The 12414-nt window shown below is 42.7% G+C and overlaps 1 protein-coding gene across 1 annotated transcript in view; it reads left to right on the top strand.

Moving 5' to 3' along the window:
* Window positions 1-10506, top strand: part of LOC126260328 (uncharacterized) — a 72540-nt gene extending 62034 nt beyond the window's left edge. The window contains exon 3 of the mRNA XM_049957653.1: window positions 9812-10506. Within this exon, the coding sequence (XP_049813610.1) occupies window positions 9812-10506 (695 nt within the window). The remainder of the gene's footprint in view (window positions 1-9811) is intronic.
* Window positions 10507-12414: the final 1908 nt, after the last annotated feature.

Raw genomic sequence — 12414 nt, 5'->3', positions numbered from 1 at the left:
TTCACCTGGTGCCCATCCTCCTCTGGACATGACGAACACAATCCAGTTTTGTGATAATCTTCTCGCCATAAGGCTTAGCGGCTACTACACTGTTACATACTTTTGAGTTTGAGAACTTGATGTAATACACTCCCCTTTCGTTTACAGATCGACTAAAAATTTCAATACCTGCAGAGGCCTCCATTCCATCACTTGTTCCTTCATAATTTCTGTCACAGATATGCCCGTCTACATTCCCTGATTTACACTTATAACAATGTTTGGTTAAAATCTGGAAATCTATTTCCTTTCCAGTATCCACACTGATCACTGTAACAACAGAATTCTTAGAATTGTAGCTGTGCTTCTGCCAAGTGCGATTAAAAGCTACTGGTATGTGAGTCATACCATCATTTATTTCAACAGCTTCGTTTGCAGCACCCTTCGTTGAATCACATGCAACAGATTCCACAGCAGCTCCAATAAATCCTGTTTACTCGTCGATTTTACAAGGTGCATGTCGCATATTCATCACGGCACAGATCATTTCTGCTGCAGTGTGTCCTTTGCCAATAGCTCTCAATCCATTAAAACAACTAACATTTACTTCAAAATAATTATCTTTACACTCAACAGAATCCCAAAATAAATGAATATATTTACAACTGGCACAATTAATGAATAATTTTCCTGGATAATCCATTTGATACCTCATTGTCTTCACGAAAACTAACTGCGCCTTAATATATTTTACAACATACGCGTTCAGCTAACACCCTTGTTAGGATTTGTAAATCTATCAGAATATAATGTAACCTACCATTTACATCACTTTCGTATTCAGAAAACTGTGAATTACAATGTTTTGTTTTAATCCTCGAAGCACTAATGGGTGTTTCTCTAGCTACTGACGAGTTTGCCTGTATTTCGTTGTCTGTAACTTCACACGCCACATACAGAACACAGTGTTTCCCTTTATTCGAAAATCTATTACCATGAAACCTACATTTCTTAAAAAACACTTCGTTTTGGCGTCTTACTTTACTTTTTGAGAGATTTACCAATCTATTCGTCACTTTTCTTGGAAAAAACGTCATCACTTCGGCATACAACGTGTGTTTATAATATGAAACGGTACGATACTGTTTTTGACAGTGCTACCAACACAAACACGCAATTTAACCTTTATAGTACAGCCTTCTATATAAAAAATTACCAATTTTATTAGATCTTCAAGTAATGCACGTAAAAATTTTAACATTATGAACCACTGTAAATTATATTTAAAAACATAAAATAAAATACTTCCCATGTGAGTTTTTAAGTGATATATATATCATTTTATTCAGGAAATTGCAAATTTTATTATAAGAAAAAAATTCGAAACGTTAAAAAAATCCTTTCTAATTCCCCTTAACGGGTACATTTTTCCCGTCGTTTTTCCAGACATAATTCTACGGTATTGAGTTGTAAATTGCTAAAGTCAACTAACTGACCGATATTGCAGAAACTATATGCATGATACTGTGCTCTCACAAAGACTACTCCCTTCTTTCCATGTTAGTGGAACTGTATGCCAAACGTATGTCCACTTAAGATCAAAACTGATAGAAAATAATAAAAAACCTTTTCATATACATGTTTTAAGAAGTCTTTTTCTTTTCATTTAAGAGATGTGGAACACTGCCTATAGAAAGCGTGTTTGAGAATGGTTTTATTTTCTGGAAGAGTACAACTAAAAAGCTATATCTCTCGTTGCAGCTGTGGTTGTACGTTTCATATGTAATGACAGGTGCGAGATACTGATGAGTGTTCACAATGAGAAACCGAGGAAGTGGGTATAGCGTATAATAACGACAAAACGTAACATGTCGCAAAGATTATAACAGGGAGTACGACATGCTGAAACGTTTAGCGTGAAAATGTTCTTAACGTAAGGGACTCAGTCATAGATGATTATTGAATCTTCTCGTTTAGAACGGTGATGGGTTGCATCGTGATAGAGGAGCTCCAGAAGAGCATCTAATTAATCTATTTTTAAGTAAGCCTGATCGTCATCATACAGTTCGAGTTTATAGCAATCCTGCATGAACGGTTTATTAATAGAAATAAATGCGGAAAAGTATATTTTTCGTCGGAGAGACAAAGTTCGGAAAGCTAAGGTGTCTCGTATTTTCTGTGAGAATGAGAGCATGAGGACGACTTCTCGCAGGTGTACCATAGGGAAACCGTTTGGCGTGATTCTTGTCACCACTGTATATCAACAACTTCTCATTAGCACTCACGTCCTGTAAATCCGACAACGTATGTCTAGTGGGAGCGTCTTTGATCAAAACGCCATCGGGCCTGGGTTCGAAGCCCGCCACCGCTTGAATTTTGTTTTGCAATCAGCATTGGCAGCCGAAGACTTCCGATATAAGAAGTCACCCTCATTCTGCGATTGGCCTTGCCAAAAGCGTGATGAGGAGCGCATGAACGTTCAGAGCACTTTCATGTCCTTGGGATGGGAAACTAGCGGTGAAGGCGGAAGAATCAGCAATAATCGACGGCATGAGGATAAAGAAGGCAAAGGAAATCACGGTACTAAGACGCGTAGCGTGTATCCACAGGACATGTGGCCCGTAATTGAGAAAGTGTCATGATGATCTCTCCATTGGCAAAATCTCCGGGAGGGGATTGTCAAGGGGGAGGTGGCGATGAGAAGAAGATTGAATAATAAACGAAAGGATAACGTTCTAAGAGGCGGGACATGAAATGTCAAAAGCTTGAATATGGTAGAGACGATAGAAAATCTGAAAATGGAAATGCAAAGGCTCAACTAGGTATGGTAAGGGTCAGTGAAGTGAAATGGAAAAAAGACGACGATTTCTGGTCAGCTGAGTATATTGTAATATCAACACCATCAGAAAACGGTATAAGGGGAATAGGATTCTTTATGAATAGAAAGACAGGGCGAAGAGTGTGTTGCTGTGAATAGTTCAGTGACAGGGTAGTTCTTATCAGAATCGACAGCAAACCAACAACGACAACGATAGTTCAGGTGTACCGTACATGCCGACGTCGCAAGCTGAAGATGAAGAGATAGAGAATGTATATGAGGACACTAAAAGGGTAATACAATACGTAAATGGTGATGAATCTAATAGCCACGAGGGACTGGAATGAAGTTTTACGGGAAGGAGTAGAAGAAAAGTTTCTAGGGGAATATGGATTTGGGATAAGAAATGAGGGAGGAGAAAGGCTAATTGAGTTCTGCAATAAATTTGAACTAGTAAAAGCGAATATTTTGTTCAAGAATCACAAGAGGAGGAAGCATACTCGGAAAAGGTCGGGTGATACAGTAAGATTTCAGTTAGATTACACCATGGTCACACAGAGATTTCGAATTCATACACTGGATTATAAGGCGTACCCAGGAGCAGATGTAGACACTGATCACAATTCAGTAATGATGAAGCGTAGGCTGAAGTGTAATAGATTAGTCAGGAAGATTCAATAAGCAAAGAAGTGGGAAACGGAAGTAATGACGAATGACGAGTCACACTTGAAGTCATTTAAGGCTGTAGATACATCAATGAGGAATAACTCATTATGCAGTACCGTTGCAGAGGAATAGATATCTCTACAGAGGACAGTCACTGAAGTTGGGAAGAAAAACTTAGGCACAAAGAAGGCAACTGCAAAGAAACCATCTGTAACAGAAGAAATACTTCAGCTGATGGATGAAAGAAGGAGGTACAAAAATGCTTAGGGAAATTCAGGAATAAAATAAACGGGAAGCGCAGACAAGATAAGAAGAAATGGCTACATGAAAAATTTGAATAAATCAAAAAAGAAGTTACTGTCGGAAGGACAGATTCAGCATACAGGAAAGTCAAAATAACGTTTGATGAAGTTAATAGCCAGAGTAGCAACATTAAGAGCGTAATGGGAATTCGACTGCTAAAAGCAGAGGAGAGCGCGGATAAGTGGAAAAAGTACAATGAAGACCTCTAAGAGGGGGAAGATTTGTCTCATGTGACAGAAGAAAGAAGAGTCGATTTAGAAGAGAGAGGGGATCCAGTTTTAAAATCAGAATTTAAGAGAGATTTGGAGGACTTAGTATCAAATGAAGCAGAAGGGATAGACAACATTCCATCAGAATTTCTAAAACCTTGGGGGCAATTTGAAATACAAAGACTATTCAAACTGTTGTGTAGCATGATGTGTCTGGCGACATATCATCCGACTTTCGGAAAAATATCATCCACACAGTTCCGAAAACTGCAAGTGCCGACAAGTACGAGAATTATTTCACCATCGCCGTAACAGCTCATGCATCAAATATGCTGACAAAAATAATACCATCGTATAAACAAGAATCGAAAAGAAAATTGAGGACGTGTTAGATGACCATCAGTTTGACTTTAGGAAAGGTAAAGGCAAAATAGAGGCAATTCTGACCTTGCGGTTGAAAACGGATGCCAGACGAAAGAAAAATCAAGACGCGTTCATAGGATTTGTCATCCTGTAAAAAGCGTTCGACAATGTAAATTGGCGCCAGATGTTCGAAATTCTGAGAAAAATAGTGTTTAGCTATAGGGACAGGCGGGTAATGTACGATATGTATAAGAGCCAAGAGGAAATGATAAGAGTGGACGACCAAGAATGAAGCGTTCGGATTAAAAAGGGTGTAAGACTGGGATGTACTCTTTCGCCCTACTGTTCAATCTGTACATCGAAGAAGCAATAACGGAAATAAAAGAAATGTTTAGGAATGGGATTAAATTGAAGGTGAGAGGATTCGCTGATGACATTGCTAAGTGAAAGTGAAGAAGAATTATATGATCTGCTGAACGGAATGGACACTGTAATGGGCGCAGGATATGGATTCAGATGAAGTCGTAGAAAGACGAAAGTAATGAGAAGTAGCAGAAAAAAGAACAGCGAGAAGCTTCACATCAGGATTGATGAACATCAAGTAGATGAAATTATGGAATTCTGCTACTTACGCAGCAAAATACAGTGACGGGCGGAGCAAGGACGACACCAAAAGCAGACTAATAATGGCAAAAAGGGCATTCCTGTCCAAGAGCAATCTACTGGTATCAAACATTGGCCGTTATTTGATGAAAAAATTTCTGAAAATATATGTTTGGGACACGGCATTGTACGGCAATGGAACATGGACCGTGGTAAAAACCGAACCAGAAGAGAGTCGAAGCATTTGATATGTGATGCTACAGCCGAATGTTGAAAATCAGGTGGACTGATAAGGTAAGGAATCGGTGAGGAATGGAATATGTGAGAAACACTGATAAAGAGAAGGAACAGGACGATAGGATGTCTTATAAGATATCGCGGAATAACTTCCACGGTACTAAGGGGAGCTGTAGGGGAAGACAGCGACTGGAATACATCCAGAAGATAATGGAGTATGTAGATAGCAAGTGCTACTCTGAGATGTAGAGATTGGTACAGGAGAGGAACTGAGGCGGCAGCATCAAACCAGTCAGGAGACTGATGCCTCAATGAGAAAAAATTCAAGTAGGACACAAAGAGCAGCAGAAACCCTGCTGCATATATCGAATGCCTATTCTGCCCAACTAAACGCTTATCCAAAGTTCCATTGAATAATTTCCATTATAAGATAACTGAGTACCGTAAAGATTTGAGAGCAACTGCTAGCTGAATTAATGTTGCATCAGCATCTGAAACTATAGCGTGTTACCTGAGATTTCCGTATATCCTCCCATTTAATTGAAGTTTTCACCTAACTTTTGGGGTACCTGGTGAAGAGAATTACTTTTACAATGCTTGTAGCAACATTTTGATTTATTTATATGAATGAAAATGAAATAACCTTAGTTTCCTGACACTCATGTATCTGTATATGTTGTGATTTATGTTAGGGACACTGATAAAGAGAAAGAGCAACGTTGCCTTATAATGCACAGCAAGAAGCTTCCGATATTGTAGTGGTACAATTTCAGAAACTTGCTGGTATAGTGAGCTTCGAAAACCTTTTTAGCATTTTTAGTGCATTTTAGCATTATTGGCTGGGAAATATACGTTTCTAGCAATTGTAGGCTTAGAGAAAGCTTTTGAAAATGTTGACTGGAATACCGTCTTTCCAAATCTGAAGGTGGTAGGAGTAAAATGCAGGGAGCGAAAGGCTACTTACAATTTGTACAGAAACCACATGACAGTTATAAGAGTCGAGGGGCATGAAAGGGAAGCAGTGGTTGGGAAGAGAGACAGGGTTGGAGCCGATCTCTGATGTCATTCCATCTGTATATTCAGCAAGCAGTAAAATAATGAAAAAAAATGGGCGTAGGAATTAAAACGCATGGAGAAGAAATAAAAACTCTGACGTTTGCCGACGACAGTGTAATTCTGTCAGAGACAGCAAAGGACCTGGAAGAGCAGTTGAATGAAATGGACAGTGTTCTGAAAGAAGGTTATAAGATGAACATTAACAAAAGAAAAACGAGGGTAATGGAATGTAGTCGAATTAAATCAGGTGATGCTGAGGGAATTACATTAGGAAATGGAAAACTTAAAGCAGTAGTTGAGTTTGGCTACTTGGGGACAAAATAACTGATGATGGTCGAAGTACAGAGGATATAAAATGTAGAGTCGTAATGGCAAGGAAAGCATTTCTGAAGAAGAGAAATTTGTTAACATCGTGTATAGATTTAAGTGTCAGGAAGTCTTTTCTGAAAGTATTTGTATGGAGTGTAGTCATGTATGGAACATGGACGATAAATAGTTGAAGAGAATAGAAGCTTTCGAAATGTGGTACTACAGAAGAACGCTGAAAATTTTATGGGTAGATCGCGTAATTAATAAGGAGGTACTGAACAGAACTGGGGAGAAGCGCAGTTCTTGGCACTTGAGTAGCACGAGGGATCGGTTAGGAGGACACGTTCTGATGCATGAAGAGGTCATCAGTTTAGTACTGGATGGAGGTGCGGAGCGTAGAAATCGTAGAGGGGGACCAAGGCATGAATACACTAAACAGATTCAGAAGGATTTAGGTTGCAGTAGTTACTCGGAGATAAAGAAGTTTGCACAGGATAGAGTAGCCGGAGAGCTGCAGCAAACTAGTCTGTGGACTGAAGACCAAAATAACAACAACAACAGTGCAACATAATGTTAATAAATGATATGTTTAATTTTATAATGTGACATTTATCCTTAGATAGTAATTAAGTGATTATTTTTGTTAGAGTAGGAGAAAATAAAGGTGTTACTGAAAATGGAGCGCACATGAATTACATTTAGCTCAAACAGCATATCGAAATGTGGTCATGGATTACTAGAATGTTCATGCATAAAAATATAACTCAGCCAATAACTACGGGACATGCAGAAAATAGAAAAGAAAAATGCAAACTGGGATACAATAGCTTTTGACCACATTAAAGTGTATTCCAAGGATGTTGAAAACGAAGCATAGTGTTATACTTCAACATACGATCTTCGTCAGACGTAAGGAAACTTGTGTTTGACATTCCAGGAGGAAGAGTATTGTCCCTCATTTTCAATGCAGAAGAAGCCATAGCAGGCAAAAAATTGTCAGAAGGTCTCCAAGAAAAAATGTCACGGAATCCGCGGTAAATGTTGAAAAAAAAAATGGCTTTGAGCACTATGGGACTTAACAGCTATGGTCATCAGTCCCCTAGAACTTAGAACTACTTAAACCTAACTAACCTAAGGACATCACACAACACCCAGCCATCACGAGGCAGAGAAAATCCCTGACCCCACCGGGAATCGAACCCGGAAACCCGGGCGTGGGAAGCGAGAACGCTACCGCACGACCACGAGATGCGGGCAAATGTTAAAAGATGTAAACAACTCTTAGCTAAGGCGCACTGGAGCTGCACGTTAGTCCTCTCAAAAAACGAAACTAACAGTAGAGAAGAAACTCCATCTGTCGAATGGAAACGTAAAACAGAGCATAGATATCGCGAATTGTATGATAAATATCGAACGGAAGAAATGATCCGCTGCATGAGATGCAAATTGTGAATTCAATTAACCGTGTCCAAAAATGGGAAAAGGATGGGAAAATTTATGTTGCAGTACCTCAAGATGTAAGAACCAAAAGTATGGAACGTTTTCGATGTAAGAACCAAAAGTATGGAACGTTTCCTTAAACTTAGACTGGAACCTTTCTTTAAGGTCAGTGATACAGTTTAGAAGGGAGGTAAAGTTTATGCACCAACTGCTACAAATTAGGAAATCAGATCCCTATCTGTTATCACTGGCAGATGATTAGCAAATTCAGAAATGGTTCAAATGGTTCTAAGCACTATGGAACATAACATCGGAGGTCATCTGTCCCCTAGACTTAGAACTACTTAAACCTAACTAACCCTTAGGGTACCACACACATCCATGCCTGGGGCAGGATTCGAACCTGCGACCACAGCAGCAGCGCGATTCCGGACTGAAGTGCCTAGAACCGCTGGGCCACAGCGGCCGGCTAGCAAATTAAGTGAAGTGTTTACTTTTCTCGGAATTTCCTGTCTTTAAATCAGATGCCAAGAACAACATTCTGCATTTGAAGATAACGCTGAATAAGTAATTTCGTAACTTGTTGTTTGGGGTAAAATAATTAAATTCTCTGAAGTGTTACAACTGAGTCAACATTCCCCTACATATTCTAAGTACGTAAACAGAGTTACAATAGACATATGAAAGTACTGCAAAGCGGTAATATGAAATCAGGCAGGAGGAAACGACCGTGGTAAACCATGTACGTAGTCTGTATAACCTCAGAAGGTAGCGAGATTATAAGAAATAAACTGAATACGAAATTACGTAATTGATCTTGGCACTGAATGTAACCACTGGACCCGATAGTTAAATGATATTAACATAACAAACATTTATTATCAGGTCCTTTGCTTACCTTCATGGCCAGTTTTACCTGATGACGGCATATGCCGAAACGCGCCACTTTGCATCAATGTACTAATTATTTAGTTAATGACTTATTACCTTGCGACCTACCAAGCTTCCTACACAGTATGAAAAGTATTACAGTGCCAAAATGAGAGTGCGTGTTCTGACTTTGCTATTTTGGATATAATGTTACAAATGGCCAAACCGTTCAGTGGGAGCTACTATGTCAATAGTAGTTTTGTTGTTTTTTTACTCCTAAAATATACTACCACAATTTGGTAGTACACGTAACTTCCAATCTGCAACCTGATGTGGATGTTGGGGAGAGTTGGCAGACCTATTCGAAGGTGAAAATAATTTCATAATTAAGAGAAAAGCACGGCATATTTGACGTGGCAAGTGGCGACCAACGCTTAGCGGGGGAGTAGCTGGCCACGTTGTGTGGCGCCCGCCGGCGCTCGGCGCGGCGACTGGCGCGTCACGGCGCGGCGCGCCCCTCCGCCTCCGCCGCTGCCGCCGCCCCCGCCGCCCCCACCCGGCGGCGCGCCCCCACCACGGGCCCGTCTGCGCGGCGCTCTGCCCCTGCGCCGCCGCCTAGCCGCCGGCTGCCGCCGCGGCGCCCCCTACTTGTACTGTAGCGTATATATTTTCATTGATTGCGCTGGCGTCGTGAGGTGTGACACGGTCGGCGCTCCACGGGCACGGCAGCGCGAGGCGAGCAGCGGCGCCGCAACCGCCAGTAGTAGCGGCAGCAGCAGCAGCAGCAGTAGCAGTCGCGGAGCCCGGTGCTCTCGCAGTAGGACGTTCGGGCAGGCACGCGCACGCTCACGTACGTAGCCGGCTGACGGCGGAGCGACGGACTGTGCTCGCGGTGCGGTCGTCGCCGGGACCGGCACCACGTGGTCGTGCGCGCGTTGCGGTGATGCGGCTGCGCTAGGCAGCTGTAGTGGCAGCACCAAGAGCCCTGTGCTGCTGGGATACGTGTACCCGTGCGCGGCTGCGGTGTGGAGGCCGCGCCGCTGCGACTGCAGGCTGGCGCGCGCCGCGCCCTATCCCGCGCCCTCGCAGCCTTTCTACCATCTGCGGGCCGCCTCCGCCGCCGCCGCCGCCCCCGCAGCAGCAGCAGCAGCAGCAGCCGCCGCCCCCGCAGCTGCCGCCGTCGCGACCACAGTAGCCACAGCAGCAGCGGCCGGACAGCCGCAGCCGGTGCCCACGTGCGCCCGCTGCCGGGCCCACGACCCGCAGGCCGCGGCCCCCGCCGCCCCCGCCGCTCCCGCCATCCCGGCTGCCGCCCCGGAGGACATTGTGGCCACCGCGACGCCGACGCCCATGTTGTTCGTGCCGTTCTCGGTGCCTAGCTTCGCGCCGCCGCCGCCCCTAGCGGGCACGGTGGCTGCCGCCACGGCCGCCACCGCCGCCTCCAACAGCCCGTCTGCTGCAGCCGCCGGAGGAGCCGCCGCCGCCGCCGCTGCTGCCGCCGCCGCAGCCGCCGCCGCCGCCGCGTCCGCCCCCGGCAAGGTAACCACGTGGCCGCCATGTGCTCCGCCGGTGCGCGCGCCACTCGGGCACTTGTTTACCGATGCCACGTCTGAGGCGCTGCCGCATGTTGCCCCCAGCGACAGACGAATGTAGCCAGAGCAGGTATTCTGCCCCTCCCACTGTCCCAATGTTTCCAGCTACACTTCAGGAATGTGTTAACGCGGCACATGGCTGACCTATTTCCCACCGCAAACTTTGAATAAAAGAAAAATAACGTGACCTCTACGTCGGTCGTTTGTTTACATAACAGCCGCCACGTTTGTTGTTCCATGTGATCGTTTTTGTATCCATATAAAGCAGACAACCTCAAACATGTCACACTTCTACCGTTACTGTCTGTCCTATATCAATAAAAACGTGACGCGAGTCGTAAATACGTATCGATAACGTATTTAAACAGATAAAGTAGCATCAGCTTCGAAGAGATGGACAGGATATGTCACAGTAGACGCTTGTTTAAGCTGCTGCTGATTACACGGTTATGCTACTGTATCAGGCTGAGAATAGATTTTGGCCAGTTAGAGAACGACTCTTTTATGGCGACTCTCCGCGTAGTTAAAAGAACCCAGGCAAAGAACGCAGTAGTGGACTGCAACATTCCTCACCTGCCGTTTGGGACATTATGGGCGTGTTACGTTGACATTCAGAAGCCGTGCATTTGAAACGTAGAAAAAAATATATTTCCCTCAGACATGAGATATTTGGACAGTTTAAACGCAATGGAAAACTATTATCTTTTCACCAGTTTGCTTCTTTCGAAAATGCCTTAAGATCCAACTATGGAAATCGTATGTTTACGGACAAAGTTACCTGAAGGTGTCTTCTGGAAAGAGAAGGAGGGCAATATAACTGTACTGAGAACACTTCGCGCAGAGAAATGCAGTGACTTGCGAAGTACTGATGTTGTGTTTTACATAGGAACTAAACGCTACAATTTGTAGAAACTCATTCGTGGTCCATCTTGACAAACAGAGGCAGTGCGAGTTGTATATTCATGGACAATGACAGTTTGATGTAACTGTTGCTACTGCACAATAATGGGTTCTGTATGTGAATGCGGAATTCCTGAGATGGAAGATTTAATCTCCGGAGGCTTATATTGTATTCTGAATTTGGCTATATACAGGCTCTACTAATCCTATATTATGTACAGCTGTCAGACTTTTTCATCAATATACAAAATTGTCTTTCTTGGAACTAGTCAAACAGTATATCTTTCATGTGAACTATGAACATTTCATTACGACTAGGCGTAGTACAAATTGCCATTTAAGGTAAGAACGAATGCTATTTTCAAAAGAATGTTAGTAAGAGCGCTGGTGTTTCTAATGCAAATGTATTGCATCTAGTTTTAGGTGCAAGAATAAAATCTCACAAGTTCTTGAGCACCCATAATTATATTATACTTGCGAATGCAGACCCTACTTTAAAAAGCGTCATTCACAGAGAAACGAATATAGGCAAGTATCTCGTTTTCTTCAAATGAACTGTCGGTGAATTAGTGACAAGTTAGTAGTTTTAATGGAATATCTGTTAACAGACTACATCGAATTGTGTTCCTTGCATTACCTAGCTGTTATCCCCCATCACAGAATCTTACATGTATCTCATCACTAATATAAATCAACCACCATTGTGTTTCAACTTGTTTAAATATTGTCAACAGGAAAAATATCTAAATACGTTCTCTTTCTGCCCAAAGGCTAATCTCAATTCTGACACAGATGCATTCACGTCTGTTCTATTTATTTCTAGGATCTTCACATGTAGATGAAAACGTTGGCCTACTGCACCAACTAGAATGTTCCAGTAATGAGGAAGTCAATCTTAAAGCTAAACTGTCGGTCATCTTCGAGTACAACGAGGGTCAAGTGCTCCTGCAATCTGCTTCTAGATGTTGATATAGTGTAATAGGGCAAAAACCAGTTTCCAGTCATTGATACTTCAGAGATAGTTCTTGTAGCACTGTAGTTCTAAGATTGTTTTTAATAAATGTGTTCA

This window comes from Schistocerca nitens, chromosome 5 (genome assembly GCF_023898315.1).
Source record: "Schistocerca nitens isolate TAMUIC-IGC-003100 chromosome 5, iqSchNite1.1, whole genome shotgun sequence".
NCBI classification, from domain to species: Eukaryota; Metazoa; Arthropoda; class Insecta; order Orthoptera; family Acrididae; genus Schistocerca; species Schistocerca nitens.
Note: the sequence above shows the minus strand (reverse complement) of the source record. Positions and strands in the feature narration are given on the sequence as shown.